The 27784-nt window shown below is 42.9% G+C and overlaps 2 protein-coding genes across 4 annotated transcripts in view; one reads left to right on the top strand and one right to left on the bottom strand.

Annotated features, from left to right (window-relative positions):
• Nucleotides 1-27784, bottom strand: part of LOC117402260 (mitochondrial 2-oxodicarboxylate carrier-like) — a 198648-nt gene that overhangs the window by 58887 nt on the left and 111977 nt on the right. The gene's annotated exons all lie outside the window — the stretch shown is intronic.
• Nucleotides 17293-19406, top strand: LOC131698654 (uncharacterized). The gene is made up of 2 exons (XM_058991493.1): nucleotides 17293-18623; nucleotides 19227-19406. Exon 1 carries the CDS (start codon nucleotides 17312-17314, stop codon nucleotides 18200-18202), a length of 891 nt encoding a protein of 296 aa, XP_058847476.1. The 5' UTR covers nucleotides 17293-17311; the 3' UTR covers nucleotides 18203-18623; nucleotides 19227-19406.

Here is a 27784-nt window from a genome sequence, read left to right as displayed (position 1 = left end):
AGCACTTGTACTTTACAAATAAATCAAGAAACAGTTTACAAACTTACTAAAAACAATACATACTAAATAAGATCTATTAAACCATGGAGATTATGCTACTGTTGTTTAAATCATTTAAAGTAAGAGATGATATTTTAAAGTTAATGTTCTCTTAATGATCTGTGGCGTAACTTTGGTTTCAAAAGTGGGTGAGACAGTTTCTGTAGCTGATGCATGCATAAAGATTGTTATCTGAAATAATGAAAAAGTAATGGGACATGTCCCCCATGTAAATTACGCCTATGATAAGTATGTCATATTTGCATAGTGATGTGCAGCACAGGCATGCAAGTAGTCTTCAATGTATACATGTTATTCCATCTCAAAGATGGGGACACACGTGGAAAGAATGTGGGAGGAGATATGGGAAGTCTGTGTAGGTTTTATCTGATAGATTTGACTGTACTTGAAAAAACCAAATGTAAAAAAATAACAATAAAAGCAAACAAAAATTATATTTGAATGATTTATGCTTATCAGTTTTTCTTCTTCATGCTAGATACGGGTCATTCAATTTGAAATAATCACACCAGGATGGAATTTTTGAGCAACTGTCTTGGATTTAGATGAAGGATGATGAGAAGAAATCCTGAATGGCCCGAGAATGTATACCTGTAGATCTGGAAAGCACAGGACAAAAAAAAAAAAACCCAACCAAGAACAAAGGCCCCATTGACGTGATTTATTTGGAGTGAAGGATATACAGTGATGAGTAATTAAGCATTATAGATCCTTAAATTCTGTATTAAAATAAATTATTATTTATTTCTTAGCAGATGCCCTTATCCAGGGCAACTTACAATTGTTACAAGATATCACATTATTTTTACATACAATTACACATTTATACAGTTGGATTTTTACTGGAGCAATCTAGGTAAAGTACCTTGCTCAAGGGTACAGCAGCAGTGTCCTCCACCTGGGATTGAACCCATGACCCTCCAGTCAAGAGTCCAGAGCCCTAACCACTACTCCACATTGCTGCCTATAAATCTGGAAAATGAACGGTAACAATGGTATGGATTAGTTTCTTCGTTACTAACAGCCTTTGCATATATTGAATATGATGCACAATTTTAAATACACATTATTTTACATTATTATTTCTATTGTAGCAGATACAGTAACATGGCCAACAACCACCATACCCAGACCTCTCCAACATACTTTCACTAACATAACCCCCCCCCCCCGTCGTTTTTATTCCACAAAAGGACACCACACTACTTTCAAATGAAAGCTTTTTTTCTGTGAGAATATTCTTAGGAAGCAGATTGTGTTTTTGTGGCTCGTTGCTTTTTCTTCAGCCTGGTTATACATTTCTATTACTGAGTATCAGCAGGAGGGGCTGTGGAGTAGTGCAAGCCTGATCGAAGGGACTCAAACGGTATGCCAGCACTGTTACTAATTACACTGCTGGAATGTTCACTTAAGCTGATAATGACTAGACATACAAAAAGGATTAAACACAGTGCAAGGAACACCTTGGGCTATGCAGACAGACAGTTTAAAAAAAAAAGTTACTAACTGATATAAACATATAGAATAAAGAATTTACCAAATCGAGGGCGCAATCTGTTAGTCTCTAAATAAAGTTCAACTCCATCACCGCAATGAGATTCTAATGCAATGTTTCCATCTGCACCATCTTATCTTTTTCAAAATCACACCAGAGACGGTGCATGCTCTATTTAATCTGCATTTGGACATTACAGAAAAGATCAGAGATCGACAATATGGACCAATTTTATTTGTGCATGGATCTTTCCTCAGTACATCCCCCTGCACAGCACCATCTACTAGGAAAAGGGGGATTTCCCTGGCTCTGCCCTTTCCGTTGTCATCCCAGGGGGGGTTACATTTATCCCCGTCGATAAAAGATTTTGAATTACCAAAGATTTCTATAATGATTTGTGTGCTGCATCATTTTTACGCAAACTGACTTAAAAAACATCACGGTCTTAGCACTTCAGACCGTAAGATCAGTAGCACATTGTATTAACATGATTTATAAAAAAAAAAAAAAGAAAAAAAAGAAATGGAGTTTAGTTTCACTGGAGCTGGATCATAAAGTTTGGCTGTATAAAGTGGATCAGGCTTGGATTCCACTCACCCATCACTGTCATCCAACAGTAGTGCTCTATGCACCGTAGCAAGGCAAATTGACCAATGAAAATCACCTTTGTCAACATCATGCAGTTGCTGTATTTCAAACTGTTATTTTTTTTATTATTTACACTAAAAATCCATAGTAGCATTTTTTTTTAAATGTATTTATTTTTTAAAACAGCCCCAGAGCCGAAGACTGGAACTTTTATTCGCAGAGTCACCTGCTGAGCAGAGTGGGAAAAAAGGCCAAGATTAACAACAATGAACTCCTGCAGATTAGGATGTTAAAATATGTATGTTGTATTATGTTCAATTTATTGTTACACTCTGTGCTGTTATCAATGAGGTTATGTTCTACAATCCAAGTACTTGTCATGAGTGCATTTTAACATTATTTTAGTTGCTGTAACGTAGGTAGTTAGTTATTGCCTTTTGCTACCGTACATACATGCAAACAGTCCGTATATGGTCGGGACAGTCCCGATTTCCTAGCAAATGTCCCACATCCCAATGCATAGGAAGAAAGTCCCAATATTTACCCATAGAAAAAAATGCATCTTCTAGTAGTTAGTGAAAACCACACGTTGTGCTCTTTGTGCGGCTGACACATCTGCTGATAACTAACTTCTACAATAAATCTATTATATGATAATATATATGATCAGCGTTCTGCTGAACAGTTTCCAAATGTTAGCAAGTATGATCGTATCCATAAAAAATAACTGCGTTTATCCTGCATGATGGCAGATTAGCAAATGTATGATTCCTAAAGATTCTTTATCAGTTGATTCAGTTTAATAAATTTAAAAAAAAAGAAGTACAGTACTACTTGGGCTGGTAGAATCCCAATTCATTGGTATGCTGTCAATGGAAATGAAAATGAACAGGTCTGATTTTAAATCACTTTCAAACTTGGTTCCAGTGACAGATGGAAAGACACAACCAGTACTTTTAAGGGGATGGGGTGAGTTCTAGAGATCTCCGTCTTACAAATGGAGTCAATTAAAAGAGTACATCATACATGACATTTAGGACAACTGGTTGCTTGTTATTAAGCATATTTGTGTACTACAGAAAGCAGTGCTCCATGGCATGAGGCATGAGTCATGAGTCTTGAGTCAGGCAATTATTTGTATTGAGATTACAGACCAACAATTTGTCATGGAATTGTGAACCACTTAGCTGTGGACAGACTGAAGCACTGGTAGAATCCAGCCAAGGTTGGATTCTCTCAAAGAGTGAGACTTTTCCCCGAAAGCATGTATGTCAATGCTGAAGGTGCACGGTGAGATGACAAAACCAGGAGGACAGTTTTAAACTGAGCTGTTTAGTACCAATAAACCAAATGCAGATACTGTATCAATATTCAATAGCACTGAACCAACAAAGACAAAAAGTACTGTCTACTCCTGTTATTGTAATTATATTGTATGCTATCATTATAAAAAGTTAAAACTGCAACAGCAAGTTCACTGGCTGTCTCACTTTTCTCACACTCACAATAAAAACATTGTAATTCTCATTTCTACAGTATTTGAGAGAATAAAATATTATTACTACTATTGGGCGAGAGTCCCCAGTGGGAAGCCCTGTATTCCCCGCTAGTCCCGAGACGAGCTGGGGAAGTAGGATGTCCTCCATGGCGCCATCACGTCAGGAGAGTTCCTGCATCACTTTACCGACTCAGACGCTGCATGCCCTTTCTGCGGTCTGTCCGAGTCAGTGTCTCGTATTTATTTTTTCTGCACCAGACTGCAGCCATTCTTCCTCCTCTTGAAGAACCTCCTGCTGCAGTTCTGGTTGCATTTTTCTCCCACCCTCCTCATTTTTGGGCACCCTGTTTGTGGCTCCACCAAAGCGAGAGACGATCTGGTGAATCTGCTCCTGGCTTATGGCAGACTGGCCATCTACAAGACCAGGAAGCGCAAGATCACTGGGGAGGACCTCTTTGACTGCGGAGCCATGTTCAGGACCCTGGTCCAGTCCTGGGTTACATTAGAGCACAACCATGCAGAGTCCACTGGTGACATGACGGCCTTTGTCGACCAGTGGGCTCATAATGATGTGCTCTGTATCACCCCCCCCCCCCCCCTTCCTTTTTTCTCTGTCAATTTAATTTACTGTCTTTTTGACCGTTTTTTCATTTAAAATTAGTTAATTGGCCGACCTTGTTAGCATCCTCTTGTTGAGGATGCTAAATTGAATCCTTTCTCCAGCCATCCTTTGATGGCTGGCGCAGTCCCCAATCGACCCATTAAATAGGACTACTACTATTACTACTACTACTAATATAATAGAAATATAATGCTGGAAAATTCAATGTATTACTACAGTAGCTTAAGATGGGTTAAACTGTGCTTCCCTGTGCAATTATGTATTAAACAGAGTTTCTATGAAAAATCTAACTAATTCAGCTTGTGGATGGAGAAAAGGAAGAGAACATTAATACATGGATCACACTACACACTGCATTATGGCAAATTTCAGTCAATGTGTACGTGTTTATTTAGTAAATGTATTAATATATATGTGTTCTTAAATCTGAATGTCCAAAATGTTCTTGTGTGCTTTGGAACAATGGAACTGCCAGGGGGTTGTTGATATTTGGCTGCAGATGGCCCTGCATTGCCAATTAAACATGCATCAATAATAATTATAAATAAAAACAGAACCAAACCCTCAAATTCAGTTCACATACCTTATCAGCAACGAGATCCAAATCTGGTAAAGTGGTACGTGTTAATCTAAGTTGTTGTGACGCAGTTGTGTTGATCTACAGGTATGTACCACGTCTTTTTCCCTTGAGTGCTGCATGTACAACTAGGCACAGTTCACAAATTAATAAACAGGGACCAATTTGGGCTCTGGATTAATTCAAATTTATTCTTGGAAGCACTGCTAAACTAATAATAACCTCCATAAGTTGATTTTATGAAGTGACACTGGGCAGCAGCGGTACTCGCTTCTATCCAAGGTAGATTTGTTTTTATCATGTTGCTGTTCAGTTACACAGGCTTGTCAATACTCGCGCGGACCAACATTGGATTTAGTATAAAACACCAATATACAGGTACTTGCCTTTTTTGTTAACCTCTGGGATCGCTCTGTTATCTTCATATTCTACCGTGAGATTTGTATGACAATATATATAATTTATAAATTGTATTAATGCATGCGATAAGCAATGCTGTGCGTGAGAGAGTGAGAGAACATTCAAATAAGTTCGCGAGACCTGACATCCTGCTTTCTGAAATTCAGTCACACCATCATCATCATCATCATCACTCAAATCATCAAAGTCTCCACATGAAGTTCCAAAAGATCAGTTTCAGCCAAAATGCTTGCTGTGATCAAACAGAAGTCAGGTTTTCATGTATACTTCTCAAAGGCAACCCTGTCATTAGCTGTTTCAAATGTTGTTTTGTTCATAAGCTTCACACACACATCAGTGAACATAGATGCATTGTTTTTGTTTTGGAGGACAGGTTATTATTTTGTCTGTTGTAGTTTTGTTCACAAACAGACAAAACATACCCCCTCCTCCAAAGCAAAACTACAAAAACACAACCTTTTTGCTTCCTTGTCGAGGCCTTCTTACATCCCTATTCCAAGAATCTCAAAAGAAAAAAAAAAATACATTTTTTGTATTTTGAGTTTTTGTGTATTAACACTCTGAGTTAATACACAAAAACAGTAAAAAAAAAAAAAAGTGTGTTTTGTTATACATTTCTTGTTGTCCACAATTTAAATAACAAAAACAACACATGCAAATACAGAAACACATGTACTCTAGCAGGTACAGTGGCATATCAGTTTGCTGCCATAGTAAGGAAATGTCATATGCTGTGACTAGGCATTCCTTAAATACAATATGTGTCTTGCTTGAACCTTTAAAAATAAAGATGCCTCACCAATACAAACATTCTTGTTGCCCTCCGAGTTAAATGTGGTAGGCTTTAATATATATGTTTGTACAAGGGGGGTGGGGGGAGTGGAGGAAGCAGCAAGGTATCATCTACTAGTATAAATCAGCCATCGATGTCTGGCTAGGGGGGAGCCAGCCCTCTGTAACATGAACCTTACATAAACCATAATCTCCTCTTTATTTCCCCTAATGAGGCAGGAGTTAAAGCAGTTGACCTGATCAGATTCAGATGGCAGCCCTAGAGGACCTAGCCCCCTGCTGCAAGCTTGGCCTGACACCCTTTGTTAGCTCCAAGTGAGCTGCGACCAGCCTGTGAACCATGTAACTAGGTGGTTTCCAGGTTAATGAAAAGCTGTAACTCCATCCCTAGTATCTCTGTAGAAGGCGAGGGCTCTGAGTATATAAGATGGGCAGTTACATTCCTGCCTCTGTCCGCTAAAAAAACCTTAATGGATTGTTTGTAGGAGGAGAGACAGCCAGGCTAATGATTTCAGCTCTTTCTATTAGGGGCTGGAAAACCTTATGAGGTCTGGTTCCAGTTTAGAAACAGTTTTTACATTAATGCTAATATTTTACACATTTTAAACCTGTAAGACTAGAATATAACCTACTGTATAGCCAAACCATGAACAAGTCAGTGCCTTAGTCGAAAGTCCAAATTAAGCACAGAAATCTGATTTAGAAAATTATATGCAAGTACTTTTTTTTTTTTTTTTTTTTAAATGGGTTTAAATTGTCACCCAAATAGCATTTATCATTTGCCCAGCAGTAATAAAGTGGTCTGTTTGTATGACATAAGTTTTAACTCAACACAGAAATCTATTGCTTATTATAATGAATATGTTTTACTTATTTTACATTATCAAAAGACAAAAATATGATAGCATAGTTTGTTATGAGCCTGTATATTTCATGTAACAAAAATGACATGTTTCTGATGCACCACTTGCCACTAAACCAAATGTCCTAGTGTGTTACATTTCCATATTTTTTTCAAATGTTTCAGCACGGTTCTTGTGAATTTTGTGTTCAATAGAGGTGAGGGACTATGGCACCATGAGCACCAGCATCAAATCACGCCTTAATACCCCACTTCCTTGGAGTCCTCTGTCCTCTCTCAAGCAGGGACTGTCAAGTGGTAGTTTTGTGATACAATCCTGCATTAACTGTAAATCATTAAAAGAAGACCCAGTACATATTTATTACATGTTTTTGACCTAGTTCGCCCTTTTACTTTTGGAGGTACTTCAGCACCCATTGGGAGTGAACGTGAACTCGCCACACCAGGCCTCTAGAGGTGAAAAGTATGAAAAGCTAGTGGATAAGCCCTCAGCACTACCTACCCCGGTTTTTTTTTTAATTATAAAAATTCAGAAAGGCGGCAAAATTCAGGTTGAATTCTCTTGTGTATTATTTAGCGTTCTCCAAGTGCAACATAAATAATCATCCCCAGGGAACCACAGTGGCTCATCCAGTAAAATCACTGCCGTTTGGAGTGCATTGCGAGTCATGCGAGTGTGGTTTGAATTATGACAAGTTGTTGATCTTGGTTGGCCATCCTCAAGGAGCGTTGTATTGGCCATTGCCTTTTATCGAGGTTAGAGAGGAAAGTTACACTTTAAGAGTTACTATTGATCAGGTACTCCAACAAGTCCAGGCAGAGAATTCCCAAGCTGGGTCCTTGCCTCTCGGGTTAAATTGCTTGGGAACACCCATTGTATGATCAGGGAAGGGGAAATAGGTGATTGACTTGACAGCAGAACAACCAGTTCCAAACGCCCTCTTCCAGGTGATATTAATTGGGAATTTCAAACTGGGAAGAGAAAAACAAAAGGTAAATTTTATATATTATATATATATATATATATATATATATATATATATATATATATATATATATATATATATATATAATTTATTAGGGTTGTTCTGATTAAATCAGACCGATTAATCAACTAAAGAGTTGATCGCAGATACATTTTTTTTTTACAATTTAAATCGTGCAGAATTTTATTTATGTATATAAAATAATATAAACCAATAGAAGATCTGCATTATCTCTGTGGCAGTCGAATCATAAGTGAGTGGAGGCGGGACATAAACAGTTCAAGGTATTCTCCAGGTTTAACCAATGGGAGAGTCAAAGATCTGCCCCTTGTTATGCAGGTGTACAACCATGAGTGAGCAGAGGTGGGACATAAACCGATGAAGGTATTCTCCGTTTCAGTTGATGGTCTTAGGGATTTTAACCAATGGGAAAGTCAAAGATCTGCCCTGGTTTTGCAGCTGTCCAATCATTAGTATGGAAAAATAGCTGAATTTCGTTTTGCTTATTATAGAGACCGTTATTGAGAATTATACTAAGAACTTCAAAGTAATATTTCAAATTAATTTTTACAAATTAAAAAAACAATATGTCATAAGACAACAGAGTGGTAATCGATTTGGTTACGAATCCATTTTCAAGAACTTTCTCAGAAAAATTGGAGATTGTTAAAAAAAAAAAAGGAGGTGTACAACACAAATATCCAAACTGACACAGGAAGGGAAGGGATATACTTGCCACTTCCAAAATTCAAATTATGAAAGGTATCTGTGCTTACCGGTGGCTGTCAATTAAAAACAAATTGTACTGCTAGAACTGTCTTTTGTTCAGTACAGAAAAGACGATATGGAACAGCACTGGCTACAGCAATCTAGGATGTCTATGGAAGTCAGCACAAAAACATGAGTGTTCCCAAAGTCACTTGCGAGCCACTGTAACACTCAAAACATTTGGACAAACCTGGTTTGATGTTCAACCGGATGAGCAGAAGCGTAGGGATACAATACATCACAATGAGCAAGTAAGAAAAAATCGTGAGGTTCTTAAACACTTGATTGATTCTGTTGTTTACCTTGGCAAGCAAGAACTGTCATTCAAAGGGCACGATGAAGACACCAATTCCACAAAAAGAAGTGACTACAACAGCATGTTAAGCAATCACTTGTCAATAGCCATAGTATTCTCAGGTACCTCTAACAAGATACAAAATGACTTAATCTCTTGTCTCAGGTTCTGCTAGTTGCAATAAAAGCAGAACAGGAAGCCAAGTCCAACTAATGCCCATAAATTAACTAATCAAATATTTGAATCGAGTGACAGCCCTAATATATATATATATATATACAGACGTGCTCAAATTTGTTGGTACCCCTCCACAAAAAACAAAGAATGCACAATTTTCTCTGAAATAACTTGAAACTGACAAAAGTAATTGGCATCCACCATTGTTTATTCCATATTTAATAGAAATCAGACTTTGCTTTTGATTTTTTATTCAACATAATATTGTAAATAATAAAACAAATGAAAATGGCATGGACAAAAATGACGGGACCGCTAACCTAATATTTTGTTGCACAACCTTTAGAGGCAATCACTGCAATCAAATGTTTTCTGTAGCTCTCAGTGAGACTTCTGCACCTGTTAACAGGTAGTTTGGCCCACTCTTCCTGAGCAAACTGCTCCAGCTGTCTCAGGTTTGATGGGTGCCTTCTCCAGACTGCATGTTCCAGCTCTTTCCATAGATGTTCGATAGGATTCAGATCAGGACTCATAGAAGGCCACTTCAGAATAGTCCAATGTTTTGTTCTTATCCATTCTTGAGTGCTTTCAGCTGTGTGTTTTGGGTCATTATCCTGTTGGAGGACCCATGACCTGCGACTGAGACAGAGCTTTCTGACACTGGTCAGTACGTTTCGCTCCAGAATGCCTTGATAGTCTTGAGATTTCATTGTGCCTTGCACAGATTCAAGGCACCCTGTGCCAGGCGCAGCAAAGCAGCCCCAAAACATAACCGAGCCTCCTCCATGTTTCACTGTAGGTATGGTGTTCTTTTCTTTGAAAGCTTCATTTTTTCATCTGTGAACATAGAGCTGATGTGACTTGCCAAAAAGCTCCAGTTTTGACTCATCTGTCCAAAGGACATTCTCCCAGAAGGATTGTGGCTTGTCAATATGCATTTTAGCAAATTCCAGTCTGGCTTTTTTATGTTTTTCTTTCAAAAGTGGAGTCCTTCCATGGAGCCCACTTTCGCTCAAAAAGCGACGGATGGTGCGATCAGAAACTGACGTACCTTCACCTTGGAGTTCAGCTTGTATCTCTTTGGCAGTTATCCTTGGTTCTTTTTCTATCATTCGCACTATCCTTCTGTTCAATCTGTGGTCGATTTTCCTCTTGTGGCCGCGCCCAGGGAGGTTGGCTACAGTTCCATGGACCTTAAACTTCTTAATAATATTTGCAACTGCTGTCACAGGAACATCAAGCTGCTTGGAGATGGTCTTGTAGCCTTTACCTTTACCATGCTTGTCTATTATTTTATTTCTGATCTCCTCAGACAACTCTCTCCTTTGCTTTCTCTGGTCCATGTTCAGTGTGGTGCACACAATGATACCAAACAGCACAGTGACTACTTTTCTCCATTTAAATAGGCTGAATGACTGATTACAAGATTGGAGACATGTGTGATACTAATTAAAGAAACCAATTAGTTTGAAATATCACTATAATCCAATTATTTATTATCTTTTCTAAGGGGTACCAACAAATGTGTCCAGGCCATTTTAGAATATCTTTGTAGAATAAGCAATAATTCATCTCTTTTCACAGCTTCTTTGCTTTATTCTATGACATACCAAAGGCATGCAAGTATACATGATAAAATAGCTTTTAATTTCATCACTTTTCTGGAGGAATGAAGCATTATTTCAATGAGCTGTAAGGGTACCAACAAATTTGAGCACGTCTGTATATATATATATGTAACCCCCTTCAGCAAAGCAGGTTATTTGTATAGCTACGGTAGAGTGACTGAGCTCTTTAGGACCGCAGGGAATCTGTGCCTCTGCCTGTGATGACGCCTGGACAGGATGTGCGTTTCATATTTGAGCTGAGCAGAGCGAAAGGGAAGGAGGAGACCCGAGACTGAAAACAGACGCCTGGCAGCTGATCGGGAGAAAATAAACAGAAAGACCCAAAACAGACGGTGGAGCGACGTTTTCACTGTTAAAACTATTACAGTTTAAATAAATCTGTAAATACCTAGTATCCAATCGCTGGATGCATCTACAAATGAAAAAGAAAACACCAGTTTGAATAAAACGACACTGCTCACGTTGCACGCCGCCTGACACGGGACAGTCACGTTGACTGCAGACTAGACGGCCGACCCTGCAGCTTGGCCCACGCTCGCCACAAAAGAGAAAAACAGATCTCAGGTCAGTTTGAATTTCGGGATATTCCTTTGTGAACAGTGAGAAAATATATTCGGAAGTGTATTGTGAATTTGAGGAAAATTACGTTTGATTGGAAGGAATAATTGACAGCTGAAAATAAAAAAGAAGGAACGACAGTTTAATAACGTAAAATACCTGCAAGTCAATGACATTCACAAACCTCGTGGAAAATAAGAGTACTCCAACGAAATAAAACACAGAACTAGTTCTGCACAACAGGAACATTGACTGTAAAAAATACAACAAACAATATATGTGCACAGTGGGGGTGATATAGATTGAATAGCACCCTTTTTCTTTAGTTTATAATGTTTGTTGCCCTTTAAGCTGAACTGCATTTATTTAGCCATATAATCTATATTACTATAATAAACCCAATCATTGTTGTTATAGTATACTATTGTTGTGTAATTTGTGTATGTATATATATATGCTAAGCTGTGTATAATTGTTAATACTACTACTACAGTAATATTCCCCTGCGTAGTTAAATATATCCTGAGTTAACTATAGGGAAAAAAGGTTTGGGGTCATTATAATATTGAAGTGAAGTATTGACTGTGTTGCTGCACAATACCTCTTCAGAAATACAGCTGGAGAGTTAAGGTGGGGGAACCTATATTCCCCTGGAGGCACCACGTGTTCAAGCTGCATTGTTACACAAAAACCCAGGCCGCCGAGACCTCTACAACACCAGAGAGGACAGCGGGTAAGGGGCTCCTGTTTACCATCACACCTGCTGCATGTTATACGATACAAAAAATAATCCCTTACATAATGGAGGCTCCGCTGGGAGGCTAATTGCTAAGCAAGCAGTAATTGTGCGACCATTTAGTTTGACCAGCATTGCTGTTGTTGTTTCTGAGCCATCAAAATGGACAAAATTAAGTTACTGGCATGGTGCGCTGCCGAAGGTGTTGCTCCACCACGTGCTTTCTGGGTAGGCAATCTCCCTGAGAACATTACCACACAAAAATTATTAGAAGTACTCCGCGCTAATGATGATTTGGGAAGAGTAAAGTGTTTGGGAAGATATTACAACCTGAATGATGATCAGTGGTTCGCATTGTGTTGCAGTGACAAAGATCTGGTTGAGGTGGACCTGACCGAGACCATGGATACAGATAGTGATAGTCCACCTTTGACGTTGCAGCAAGTACTTTTAATGCCTGACCCCCAAACTCCAACTCCAGATTTCAAAAAGAAGCTGCAAATGTTTTTGGAGACTGAAGGAAAGACACTGAACGATCTGCAAGAAGTAGCTGGAGTTCAAGCAGCCTCCTCAACGAGCGCTACAGATGACTTACTATCTACTATTGGGAAAGCACTTGAAAAAGCTCTGAAGCCATCTTCAGAAGGCACTTCCTACAAACGGCTTAGAGTGTTCTCTGGCGTCAAGCCCACCCCTAGCCAGGAGGATGACTATGACACCTGGATGGACCAAGCAGCACATATGATCCAAGAATGGCAGTGTGGAGAAGGAGAAAAGCGGAAAAGGCTAGTGGAAAGTCTGAGAGGCCCTGCTCTTGATGTTGTCAGACCACTGCGTGTGGCAAACCCGGATGCGTCGGCTCAAGAATACCTCAGTACACTTGAGCACATGTTTGGAAGCACAGAGAGCGGAGAGGACTTATATTTACGATTTCGCACTACCATGCAGAAGCAGGGAGAAAAGCTGTCTATATTCTTGGCCCGGTTGGAGAAGTTGTTACAGAAAGTATATGTGAAGGGAGGCATAGAAGCCAGTGCATTAGGAAAAGCACGCTTAAATCAGCTACTTAAAGGAGCCATATACTCTGACATGTGCCTAGTTAAACTCCGGCTTAAAGAACGGCAGAAAAATCCTCCCACTTTTTCTGTTCTGATAAAAGAGATCAGAGAGGAAGAGGAGAGAGAGAGCCTCAAGCAAAACCCCCCCACAGCGCCCATTAGAGTGCATCATGCTAACACACCTGATGTCACACCAGCCCCTAATGCAGAAATGGATTGCCTAAAAGAGCAGCTACAGGAGATTAGGAAACAAATATCATCCTTGACTGTGCAGCAGCAGCAGCATCACTATCAGGATGCCCGGCCACGCCAAGATGTCCGCGCAAGGGGTCATCAGCCATTCTACAAGAGGGAGAATTCAGCTGAAGGAACTGGACAAGATGGAACAACTCTCAAATCTGCTGGAAGGCAGCCACTTCCAACTACTATCAGAGCTCCATTCAGATCCTTTTGCTACCGTTGTGGATTGGATGGTCATAGGATAAAAGAGTGTGTCAACACTGGAAATGCTACTTTGGTTGCTGAACGTCTTGAAGCCATGTATGGGAATCAGTTGGGAAACTACGATGGGACCCAGTAAAGGAGTGCCCTGGGCCCCTATCGTCAAAAGCGCACTCCGATTCACAGGAGCTATTTAGCCTGGAAAGTAACACTGTGGGAAATACACCAACAAATCCATGGCCTGCTGGTCTGTGTGGCCCTAAGACAGAAGTAACTGTGCGAATAGAAGGTCGCCCATGCTGTGCCATTCTTGACACTGGATCACAGGTTACGATAATCTTTGAGCATTACTACAGGGAGCATCTCAGTCACCTACCATTGCACCCACTTACTGGTCTTGCTATCTGGGGCCTTGGGGAGGGACAGTATCCATATCTGGGATATATCAATGTATTCCTGGAATTCCCTGCAGATGTTGTGGGTGTGCAGCAGACATTAGAAACCTTAGCCCTGGTTTGTCCTTCTACTGGTTCTCCTAACCATATCCCTTGCCTAATAGGGACAAATGCCGCCATATTTGGGATACTGGCTCGTGTGTGTCGCGACCGAGCAGGAGATAATTACGCCAGGAAACTAAAGATTCATGCCTTGTGCCTCGATGCTTACATCAAGAAAGAGAGAGAACTCTTGCAGACAGCTAGAGGGCCAATAGGAACCATTCAGACGCTGGGTTGTTTGCCAGTGACCATACCCCCTGGTACCGTACAGGTGGTTGAGGGAAAAGCCCAAGTCTCAGATGATGGGAAAAATCAGCTGATTCTCATCGAAGCTCCTGAAGATGACCGACTGCCGAACGGTCTTTTTATTAGAAGGGGAGTAGCTCAAACGTCACACAAGACAACTGCCACAGTCCAGGTCCCCGTTTGTAATGCCTCAGCACATCCTGTCACAATACCGGTGGGCACACTGATAGCACATGTGTACCAGGCCGCCACCGTGGCTCACTCCATTCCAACTAAGCAGCGAACACCAAGTTTTGATATGGCTAAGCTGAATTTTGGAACTTCCCCTTTGCCTTCCAGTTGGAAAGAACGGCTGCAAACCAAATTAGCCCAAAGAGCTGATGTTTTCTCGACTTGTGATTGGGACGTGGGATGTGCGCGTGGAGTAGAACATCATATTCGTTTGAGAGATGACACCCCGTTCAGAGAGCGATCAAGACGACTTGCACCTGCCGATGTGGAAGACATCCGAAAACATCTTCAGGATTTGCAAAGGATTGGCATCATTCGAGAGTCTAGAAGCCCTTACGCATCGCCCATTGTGGTAGCTCGGAAAAAAAATGGTGATGTAAGAATGTGCATTGATTATCGCACATTAAATAAGCGAACCATACCTGATCAATATACTATGCCTCGGGTGGAAGAAGCTCTGGACTGTTTGTCAGGAAGCTGCTGGTTTTCTGTTCTTGATCTACGGAGCGGATATTACCAAATTCCGATGAGCCCTGAAGACATGGAGAAAACCGCGTTCATTTGTCCCCTGGGATTCTATGAGTTCCAGCGCATGCCACAGGGGATATCTGGAGCACCGGCAACGTTCCAACGACTAATGGAGCGGACAGTTGGAGATATGAATCTCCTGGAAGTCTTGGTTTATTTGGATGACCTCATAGTTTTTGGAAGGACACTTGAGGAGCATGAAGAACGTCTCCTTAAAGTGTTGGATCGCTTGCAGGAACGAGGCTTAAAGCTATCATTGGATAAATGCCAATTCTGCCAAACCAGTGTCAAGTATGTAGGTCACATAGTGTCTCAGCAAGGCATTGCAACTGACCCTGCTAAAATCGAGGCTCTCACTACGTGGCCGAGGCCGACCAATTTGAAGGAATTGCAGAGTTTTTTAGGATTCTGTGGGTACTACAGGCGTTTTGTACCGGGCTACTCCTCCATTTGTAGGCCCCTCCATGATCTGACCAAAGGCTATCCACCTACAAGGAAGGATAAGAAGTCTTCAAACTCCAAGGAGACGTACTACAAAACTAATGAGCCTTTTGCTGCCAGGTGGACGGAAGGTTGCGAGCATGCGTTCCGCACACTGATTGAAAAATTGACCAATGCCCCAGTCCTAGCATTTGCTGATTCCACAAAGCCATATCTCCTGCATGTAGATGCCTGTTTGGAGGGACTCGGAGCCGTCCTATATCAAAAATATCCTGACAGTTTGAGGCCAGTAGCATACGCTAGCAGAAGCCTATCTGCATCAGAAAGAAACTATCCAGTCCACAAACTGGAATTTCTGGCACTGCGGTGGGCAGTTGTCGATAGATTCCATGACTACCTGTATGGAGCCAAGTTCACTGTAAGAACTGACAACAACCCCCTAACCTATATCTTGAAGTCGGCGCGATTGGATGCAACTGGACACAGATGGCTTGCTTCATTAGCTGTTTATGATTTCCAAATCGTGTACCGTGCCGGACGTCATAACATCGATGCAGATGCCTTGTCAAGAAGGCCTCACCCCAACAGACATGCTGATGATGAGTGGGTTGAGATATCTGCCCCTGGGATCCGAGCCATGTGTAAGATGGTAACAATGCAATCAGAGAATGCCACAGTAAACCATCTTAGGGCTGTAGATACCCTGGGCGCACCCCCTGCTGCAATCCCAGATGCCTATGCTTACTCGTCGGAGCTGCAAGTAACATCGCTTCCCAGACTAAGTCATGGGGATCTGCAGAGAGCTCAAAGGACAGACCCCTGCCTCAAGGGAGTGCTGCTTGCAAAGAAACTGGATAAGCCTGTTCAATGGGTCAAGATTGATCATCCTGACACCAAACTGTTTTTGAGGGAATGGAACAAGCTCGTGCTCAGGGGAGAAGTCCTCTACAGAGTAGTTAAGGATCCCCCTCGGCAGCTCCAACAACTAGTGTTACCCCAGGAGTATAGAGAAACTGTTCTGAAAGCCCTGCACGATGACAGTGGACACCTTGGTGTGGACAAGGTTTTGGACCAGGTGAGAAAACGGTTCTACTGGCCCCATCAAAGCAAAGATGTGGAGACACACTGCAAAAACTGTCTTCGTTGTATAGCCCGGAAGACGCTGCCCAAGAGATCCGCCCCACTGGTCAACATACGAAGCCAAAGGCCCATGGAACTAGTGTGCATGGACTTTTTATCTCTGGAGTCAGATAGCAAAGGTCTCAGCAACATCCTGGTCATAACGGACCATTTCACCCGCTATGCTCAAGCCTTCCCCACTAGAGACCAAAGAGCTTGTACCGTGGCCAAAGTACTCTGGGAGAAGTATTTTGTACATTATGGATGGCCGGCCCGGATACATTCGGATCAGGGGCGTGATTTTGAGAGCCGAGTGATCAAAGAACTGCTACAGATGTTGGGAGTGAAAAAATCACGAACCTCTCCTTATCACCCTGAAGGTGACCCACAGCCCGAAAGATTTAACAGGACCTTACTAAACATGTTAGGTACATTGGAGAAGTGCAAGAAAATCCAATGGAGCCAGCATGTTTCGCACCTAGTGCATGCTTACAATTGTACCAAAAATGAGGCCACTGGATTTTCACCCTACCTTCTTATGTTTGGGAGAGAGGCTCGCCTACCAGTGGACATTTGTTTTGGTGTTTCACCTGATGGAGCTGGTACAGAAACTTACCTTCAGTATGTCAAAAAACTGAAACAAGAACTGCAAGATGCCTACTGCTTAGCCCTTGAGTCAGCACAGAAGATGGCCCAGAAGAACAAAGCCAGATATGATCTCAGGGTCCGGGATCAAGAGTTGTTTCCTGGAGATCGGGTGCTGATAAGAAGTCTAGGCGTGCCTGGAAAAAATAAACTGGGAGACAGGTGGAATGCTGAACCATTTGTGGTTACTGGAAAACTGCCAAACATACCTGTTTATCGTCTCAAGAAGGAGATGGGTCGGAGACTGATAAAAGTGCTTCACCGAAACCACTTACTACCTATTGGGCAGTTAGTGACCGTTCCTTCTGTAACTGAACCCAGTACATCTGTGTCCAGACCTAGGACTAGGGGTCTGTTGGATCAAGCCCAGAAAACTAGCCAAGAAGAACATCCGCTCGAACAGTTAAATTCAAGTTCTGATTCAGAATCAGAGGAAGGTGAGGTCACTCAGATCCTTGATTATTCTGGGAATGACAAATTACAGAGCCCAGAACCCTCTACTGAAACTGAGAATATTGTGGAGAATGATGCAGACTTACCCATGGAGGCAGACGTACCACCTGAAGGAGAGGATGTTGGTGTGCGTGCAGATAGTGAACCTGAAAGTGTGGTGGATCCTGTTGAAGTAGATCCAGCACCGGATACAGAATCTGAAGAGGGGAGAATTCCCTCAGTTTCAGAGCCACAGACCTTAGAGCCAAGACGAAGTGGTCGTGAAGTGAAGCCGATTGTCCGCCTTACTTATGATTCACCAGGTACTTCTAGGGATGAACCGCTACATGTCGTTCGGAAACATACACAGGGCATTGCCTACTGGATCATGACCAGACCAGATCGGTACCGATCGTGTATAGAAGTTAATCTGATGGGGGCATCAGACATTTTAAAGAGGGGAGAATGTAACCCCCTTCAGCAAAGCAGGTTATTTGTATAGCTACGGTAGAGTGACTGAGCTCTTTAGGACCGCAGGGAATCTGTGCCTCTGCCTGTGATGACGCCTGGACAGGATGTGCGTTTCATATTTGAGCTGAGCAGAGCGAAAGGGAAGGAGGAGACCCGAGACTGAAAACAGACGCCTGGCAGCTGATCGGGAGAAAATAAACAGAAAGACCCAAAACAGACGGTGGAGCGACGTTTTCACTGTTAAAACTATTACAGTTTAAATAAATCTGTAAATACCTAGTATCCAATCGCTGGATGCATCTACAAATGAAAAAGAAAACACCAGTTTGAATAAAACGACACTGCTCACGTTGCACGCCGCCTGACACGGGACAGTCACGTTGACTGCAGACTAGACGGCCGACCCTGCAGCTTGGCCCACGCTCGCCACAAAAGAGAAAAACAGATCTCAGGTCAGTTTGAATTGCGGGATATTCCTTTGTGAACAGTGAGAAAATATATTCGGAAGTGTATTGTGAATTTGAGGAAAATTACGTTTGATTGGAAGGAATAATTGACAGCTGAAAATAAAAAAGAAGGAACGACAGTTTAATAACGTAAAATACCTGCAAGTCAATGACATTCACAAACCTCGTGGAAAATAAGAGTACTCCAACGAAATAAAACACAGAACTAGTTCTGCACAACAGGAACATTGACTGTAAAAAATACAACAAACAATATATGTGCACAGTGGGGGTGATATAGATTGAATAGCACCCTTTTTCTTTAGTTTATAATGTTTGTTGCCCTTTAAGCTGAACTGCATTTATTTAGCCATATAATCTATATTACTATAATAAACCCAATCATTGTTGTTATAGTATACTATTGTTGTGTAATTTGTGTATGTATATATATATGCTAAGCTGTGTATAATTGTTAATACTACTACTACAGTAATATTCCCCTGCGTAGTTAAATATATCCTGAGTTAACTATAGGGAAAAAAGGTTTGGGGTCATTATAATATTGAAGTGAAGTATTGACTGTGTTGCTGCACAATACCTCTTCAGAAATACAGCTGGAGAGTTAAGGTGGGGGAACCTATATTCCCCTGGAGGCACCACGTGTTCAAGCTGCATTGTTACACAAAAACCCAGGCCGCCGAGACCTCTACAACACCAGAGAGGACAGCGGGTAAGGGGCTCCTGTTTACCATCACACCTGCTGCATGTTATACGATACAAAAAATAATCCCTTACATATATATATATATATATATATATATATATATATATATATATATATATATATATATATATATATATATATAAAATCTTCTCTGAGAATCAAGAAGGCCACAATTAGTAGCTTAACTCAGGCTTTTGGTATCAACATTTTGAATGCACTCTCAGCAGTAATACACTGCCAATTTATGGTTAAAAAAAAAAAATCTGGTTAGGATTAGTTACCTTTTTAAATCATAAATTAAGCTTAAAAGGTCAGAGCTGGGAAGTGAAATAAACAGGCAAAAATGCATTAACAACATAAAAAAACGCAGGCGGCAGGCTGGTATTTCTTTAATTTACCACAACGGCTGTCAGGCTTGACCTTTAGTGAGAAAATGTCTCTCTCCTTCCAGACAACGGGAACTCTAATTTAAAAAGGTTTCAAAATGTATTCAGATTTAGGACGGCTTCCCTTTGGAAAAGCCCTTTGATTCAGCAGCCTCTGAAACTCTCCTTCTCTGGCCACCTTATAATTTAGCACAGGACATTAAACTAAATGCCAGTTGCTAATAAGGCTCTTTCACTAACCTCACTTCCAATAAGGTGTGCTCGTTTCAAACTCTAAAACAAGGCTCCAAGCCCTGTTTTAAGGGTTTTACTCACTAATGGATTTCAGCTCTTCTTGCATATAGGAGGCTTCCAATTAGTTCCCATAACATGCGTGTGCACAGCTGTTGCAGCAATCTCCTTTTTGCCATTTCTGGCAAGAAGATGACTTTTAGCTTTGCATGTATGACACAGTAGATTCACAAGAATAGCTCTAACAATCTGTCAAGTTGACATTGTTTTACTTACTAAAAAGATGTGGCCTTCTTTAACCTTTCACAACTGAATTACAAAATGATCAGTTTGAAAAGCCGACCACAATGACAAACCACTGACGGCTCTACAAAGCTGCCAACAAGAGGGACAGCTTCTTCTAAGGTATGCCAACTTCCTGTTGGAATGATCTGAACTGAAGCATTCAATACTTCATCCAAACCGAACAGGTTCTCAACAGCAGCATTGTTTTACTGGATTCAATCTGTGCAGAAAAAAAGATGTTTAATATCTTAAAGCTGCAGTCCTCCACAATCAAATATAAATTGGTTAAAAATGCAAAGCTGCAGTGTGTATTTTTAAAATGTGTTTCCATAGTTACATGCATGTTTTTTGTGTACTGTCTTTGCAAATAAACTTTGCTGACTGACCAGTGTCTTCACATTCTAAAATGTCATTTTTCTGAAGGCACAAAAGCTTGCTCCCCTTTTTTAACTGTTTGCCACTGGAACATAACATCGGATTTGTTGTAAACTGTAGATGAAGCCTCTCACATGCCACTGACTTGAGGGAAGGTTGCATTTACAAAGCCAGGGTTTAAGAGTGTATATAAAAACATGTTAGTGCATCTTGTGTAGCACTTGTGAGCCCAGCTGTAGCTTATCGGGTATAGGCTGATCAAACCAATTTCTAAGCAGCTCCACTCAGGTTTGTAGCACACATGAAAGTTGGTGATCCAAATTCAATATTTCCCACTGATTTCTGTGAAATTAAAAATGAGAGATAATACTGAGAAAAATGAGAGACTGAGAAGTCTCCACTGTAGCATACTACAGGGGAGTGGCTGTGATCTGAACCTCCCCTCTCTCAATGATCTTACTGGGGTTCACCTGTAATAAAAGGTTACCTTCAGCACTAGGCAGTATATCAACCTGCACATTTGGGTATATGATCTCTATTGATGTATGCACTTGCATCCTGTTGCTTCCTTTCTTTATTTTTTTGCTGGGCTAAACATTTCAAAGAGACGGTCGCTGAGTTTAAAAGGCAAGCCAAGAAGTTTATTTACCAAGAAACTACTGCTGTAAATGACAGACGCGCAGTAGAATTTATTGACAATCCCAGGATTTATGGAGGAGGTCAATCCCAAGTCGTGCCAAAGGTCCTGTAGTGGCTTGCCAGAGACAATAAAGCTTTAGTAGAGGGCCATGATCTGTTTACTGCGCTCCGTATGGGTGGGGTGTAAAGCTGTTTATCATTTTTTTCCAAAGCACAGTGGTGAGACATCCGGCATTTGAGCAAGCTGAGCAAAGAAAAGACTTTTGGAGTCAAATGAACAAACAAACAATGTAACAAGATATGAAGGATTGTAGACCAGCACAACAAATACACATTCTCCCCAATAAAATAAATAAATAAATAAATAAATAAATGAGAATGCAGAGTGCAATCAAATTTGCACATGCCCACCAGACTTTCAGTTTGCCCATCTGGTATGAAAATAAAAAAGGCACTAAAGTCTGCATTATTCCACAATCATCAGCAGAAACTCCACACAGAACGGGTGCTTTTAGAATCCTTCAAAGCCACATCTGGGTTTTGACTAGATACCATTATAGGTATTGATTACTGGTTTGGTAATTTAAGGCTGATGTTCATGTGACCACTTTATTTAAACTAAATCAAGGTATGTGTGATATGTTGGTGGTACATTTGAAACATGGTCAGAAAACAGTAGAATAATGGGTATTACATTTCCAGGGCTTGTGTTAATGTGGGATATTGGGAGCAATTTCTTTCTTGCTTTCTGACAAATAACAAAAAAAAAGTAAAACACGGGAATGCACTTTCTATGTTTTATATTTGTTTTAAATTAAGAGAAAAAAAAAAAAAACAGGCTTGTTTTGTGAAAGTTTTGTCAAAAGGTCAACAGGGTTAATGCCAATGCTCTTCTTTAACAAAGCAACACTGGATCTTCCACGCCCAAACTCCAGACGGGACCTCAATTACACATTTCGTCTGGGGTCTGGCACCAGCTAAGTGCTCCAGACACACACACACACACACACACCAGGCTGGGGTTTTGCCTGAGAGAGTAGGCCAAATTCAAACTCATGACTTGCCCCAGAGGCATGCATGTTACCAACTGACCTCCCCTGAACTAAAGTGAAAGGATTACAGAAAACATGAAAGCTGTATCATGCCTTGTGCCAGTCTGGTTACAGATAGACACCCAAGAGGATAATAAGTACTGTACACACACACAGAGATGCTGAGCGAACGCTGGTCAACTTCTGTTTAGCTGAAGGAAGGAAACGTGCACAGCTGGAGTCAATTCTTAGCAAATTGATCAGAGTTTCTTTTTTATCTTTTTTGAAGGGGAACACTCTTGAACAGGAGATCCATTCGGGCCACCCATCAGAGCAGGATAGGCTTGGATTTCTCCCCTGTATTACCTTAAAGTTTTCATTAAGCTGAGAATCAAACTGAATTACCATGTGAAGTGCCTCCAAAGCCTAAGGCTTGTGTGGCAAAGTGGTAATGACGTGCAGGTGAGTGCAGTGCAGAAGAATCACACAGACAAACGTTGGTACAGGTGCAAGGGTGTTTATTTAAATTAATAAATGTCCAGAGCCTCAAGGCAAAACCTGTAACTAATAATAATGCTGGAAGTGATACAGCGGCGTGTATCACTTCTCGTTATAATCCTACGGGTTTGACCCGCAACCCCAAAGTCCCGTTCCGACACCCACACTAAACACAAACACAAAGACAGTGCGTGATTCAAGTGCTAAAAGGTGCAAAACAAAAGACAGTTCCAGTAGTGAAAAGGTGAGTGGTGAAGTCCGGGTTTGTCGCTGGCCTGCGGCTGCAGCTCCGGATCGTGCTCAGTAATCTTTAGTGAGACAACAACACACAAGACACACAGTGTTAGAACACAGACACAAAACACTCACGGTCGATCTCACAAACGGGCTCCTTCTTGGTCATATAATTTAACCATATGCAAAGGAACAGATCACTCAAGCCATGCCCCCTATTTATACCCTTGCCCATGACCCCGAGGTTAACGAGCGCATCCGCTCCTCCAGTCCTCGGATGCCACGCCGCTTACCGTCTGGGTCACTGAGCTCGGGTGCCATAGCTCCGCCCCCTTCCGAACTGACCGACTTCCATCTACCCTACGGAATAAATTGTCGTGCCATTTCATTAAGGGTACTCTGTTCCTCGTACACCGTGCTCTCACAGGTCGAAAGGGAGATCTAACACTAAGACTCATTCGATCTCTGTCACATATCCCACCGCTCAGAGTGGAGCCGAAGGAACACTCGGCTAAACCTACCTTTCCCATTACTCCCCCCTCCCGGGAAAAATAATCCGCATTTTGGTGGTCTTTCCCTGCACGGTGTACCATATGGTACATGAAGGGCTGCAATGCCAGATACCACCGAGTTATCCGGGCATTGCTGTCCTTCATTGTGCTTAACCACTTGAGTGGGGCGTGGTCAGTGACAAGATCAAATGAGTGTCCCAGCAGGTAATATCTTAAAGAGTGAGTAGCCCATTTAATGGCCAAACACTCTTTTTCGACGACGGAGTAGTTGCGCTCCCGAGGGAGCATTTTTTTACTTATGTACAGAACAGGGTGTTCTACTCCGCCTACCATTTGAGACAGGACTGCACCCAAGCCGACATCCGAAGCATCGGTGTGGAGGATGAATCTCTTAGTGAAGTCTGGCGTGATGAGAGCAGGGGCCTGGCAAAGTCTCTGCTTAACAGTATTAAACGCCCCCTGACATTCTTCTGACCATTTAATTGAATTTGGTGCGCTCTTTTTGGTGAGGTCAACTAAGGGATTAACCACTGTGGCATACTCGGGGATAAAGCGGCGGTAATAACCGGCTAACCCCAGTAGCGACCGCACTTGAGCCTTGGTTTTGGGGATTGCCGCGTCTACCAAGGCCTGGACCTTGGAGACAACGGGTTTCACCCTGCCATTCCCCATTACAAACCCCAAATATTGCGTTTCTTTTTTGGCAAACGCACATTTTCGCAAGTTAGCTGTCAGCCGGGCTGCCCTTAGAGACTGAAGGACGGCTGTGATCCTAGCCAAATGCTCTCGCCAGGTGGAGCTGTAAATGACCACATCATCAATATACGCTGCCGCATATTCACGATGTGGGTGTAAAACCTGGTCCATCAGTCTCTGGAAGGCAGCAGGCGCACCATGTAACCCAAACGGCATGGTTGTAAAATGAAACAGCCCCTCTGGTGTTGAAAATGCGGTTTTCTCTCTAGAACTACGAGTTAACGGGATCTGCCAATATCCCTTCGTCAGATCCAGAGTGGAGATGAACCTCGCCGTCCCCAGTCTATCTAGGAGTTCGTCGACCCGAGGCATGGGATACGCATCAAACTTGGCAATAGCGTTTACCTTGCGGAAATCAACGCAGAAGCGGTTGGTGCCGTCCTTTTTGGCCACTATCACAATTGGACTGCACCACTCGCTCCTGGAAGGCTCAATCACCCCAAGTTCGAGCATGTCCCATACCTCTTTGCGAACGCCACTCCGTCGACTTTCCGGGATCCGGTAAGGTCTCTCTCGCACTGTGACACCTGGGGGAGAGATAATGTCATATTCAGCGAGGTTAGTTCTACCGGGCGTGTTAGAAAAAACATCGCTAAATTCCTCAATTAACCTACGTAGTTCACGTTGCTGATCAGGAAGTAACTGTTCCCCCATCGAAATGTTCTTTGTGCTAGAGGGTTCTAGCTCGGGCCCTAAATCATCCTCTATATTGCCTGGGGCTATAAATAACACCTCTCTTGCCTGCCAGGGCTTTAATAAATTTATATGATAAATTTCTTTTTTGTTACGGCGATCGGGCTGTTTAATTTCGTAATTCACCTTTCCTATAGCCCGAATCACCTCATATGGCCCTTGCCATTTAGCACATAGTTTGGATTCCGCTGAGGGAAGTAGCAGCATTACTTTGTCTCCAGGTCGAAAAGTTCGGATTAATGCATTTTGATTGTAATGCTGCTGTTGTCGATGCTGAGCCGATCTGAGATTGTCTTGGGCCAAACGACCGACCAAATCTAGGCGATCTCTCAGTAGGAGCACATGCTGCACTACATTTTTGGACGAGCCTTTGTGCTCCTCCCACCCCTCTCTCAACAGATCGAGAATGCCGCGAGGCTGTCGGCCGTACAAGAGCTCGAAGGGGGAGAACCCTGTCGAACTCTGCGGCACCTCTCTCACCGCAAAAAGGAGGTAGGGAAGAAGCGATGCCCAATGTTTTTGCTCCTGATTCACAAATCGTCTCAGCATCGCCTTTAGAGTCTGATTAAAACGTTCCACCAAACCGTCCGTCTGTGGATGGTAAACCGACGTTCTGATGGGACGTATTTTTAGTAATTTATATACCTGCTGTAGCGTATTTGACAAGAAATTAGTTCCATGATCAGTCAATATCTCGTTGGGGATCCCTACTCTTGCCATAATCTGCACTAGTTCTTTGGCTATCGCAGCAGCACTAGTGGACCTCAATGGAACTGCCTCTGGGTATCGCGTTGCGTAATCTACCACCACTAATATATGCGTATACCCGGAGTCAGAAGGTAGCAAAGGGCCGACTATGTCCACTGCGATGCGTTCAAAGGGGGTGGAAATAATCGGCAGTGGGACCAAAGGGGCGGGGCGCACTCGACCCGGCGCTACTCTCTGGCAGTCTGGGCATGTGGCTACATATTTCGACACTTCCTTATAAAGACCTGGCCAAAAGAATCGAGCCAATATCCGTTCCCTTGTCTTGTCAACTCCGAGGTGCCCCGCAAAAGGGATATCATGCGCCAGCCTCATGACCTCCAGCCGACAAGACGGGGGGACCAATAATTGTGTTACAGGATGTCCTGTGCCCGCGGCCAGGTTTACCCTATATAGTAATTGCCCCTTGATAATGAAGTGTGGAAATACTAGTGCCCCAGCGCCTTCAACATCCTTACCTTCAATGGACCGGACCTGTCCCCGAATGTGCACCAGTGATGGGTCATTGTCCTGCTCCCACACTAGGTTCACATTCGAGTGCCACATGTCCGGTATATTGAGCGGGGCGGGAGTAACATCTGCCCTTGATGGCCCAGTAACCTCGCCCTCTCGGTCACACTGCGTTCCGACCCCCTTCGACTGACGTTTTTCACCGTTATAACAGGCTCCCACCAGCCCCCAGCCTTGTCTCATTAACGCTCCCTCCCATTTCCGCAGCCTTCTCTCTTTGTTTGTTTTTTTCGGCCGGAACAGGGAAGAGAACATTTCCGCTTGAAAGGGAAAAACATTACCAATCATTTCCCCTTCTACTTTTTCTGCCACATTTGCGTGTATGGCCGGGACTGCCCTTAATTTCAATAAATCTTTATAGTTGGGCCAGTCCCGACCCAGAATAATGGGATGTGGTAACCTTTCCGCTACCCCAACTACCAGGGAACGTTTCATCGGACCGACCGATAAATATGCTTTTACTGTGGGGTATGTTGCCGTGTCTCCATGGATACAGGAGATCGCCACCTGACCTTGTGGCTGCCACACCATACCGCCTAAGAGAGATGCTCTAATTAAGGTCTGACCACACCCTGTGTCCACTAATGCATGGGTTTTCACATTTCCAAAAATCACCTTAACAATACAAGGCCCCTCCCGACCATTTTTCCCTCGCTTACCCGCTTCAGATGCCAGATTACAGACGGCCACGTCACACTCCATCGCAGATGGGCATGACCTAGCCTGATGTCCCGGCTGGCGGCACCTAAAACAGGTAGGGGGAAAGGAGGGCACAGTGTTAAATGGTCTGTCCCGCTGCTGGTATGGCAACGGGGCAGGGGCAGCACCTCTACCCCAGCTGGGGGCCAACCTTGGTCTCCATGAAGAGGAGGCAAGGTCGCCCATTGGGGTTGGTGCTCTCGGAGGTCGTTGAACCGGTCCTGGTGGTGGGGTTGGTGGAGCAGAGAGAGGAGGTGGGGCTCGGCCGCTCCGTTGAGATAGCGGGGTGAGTAGCCCGGTCTGGGCGGATACCAGGGAGTCCTCGAAGTCCTCAGCGAGCTTGACTGCCTGTTCCAGGGTGTCGGGGTTGTGGCGCCGTATCCATCCTTGGGTCTCGGCGCCGACCACATGACAAAACTGCTCAATGACGATGGCCTCCCCCATCTGGGCAGTTGTTTTTAGCGCCGGGGTGAGCCAGTGTATCATGTGGTCACAGAGCTTCTGCGCGACCACCCTGGGGCGTACGTTCGGGGACCTCCTGTACTCCCTGAACCTCACTCGGTGCGTTTCCTCCGTAATGTTAAGACGGCGGAGAATAGCCAGCTTTACCAGGTCATATTGAGCGGCGTCGTCATCCCCCATCGCCTGGTAGGCTGCCTGCGCTTCCCCAATCAGGCAGGGTCCCAGCTGGCTTGCCCAGAACTGTCGGGGCCATGACGCGGTGGTAGCCAGCCGCTCAAATGCCACCAGGTATGCCTCTGGATCATCATCCGCCGTCATTTTCTGCGTCCGTGCTTTGGGCGCTCTGAAGCTGCATTCTGCTGAT

Source organism: Acipenser ruthenus, chromosome 18 (assembly GCF_902713425.1).
Source record: "Acipenser ruthenus chromosome 18, fAciRut3.2 maternal haplotype, whole genome shotgun sequence".
In the NCBI taxonomy this organism is placed as follows: domain Eukaryota; kingdom Metazoa; phylum Chordata; class Actinopteri; order Acipenseriformes; family Acipenseridae; genus Acipenser; species Acipenser ruthenus.
This window is presented reverse-complemented; position numbering and strand designations above follow the sequence as displayed.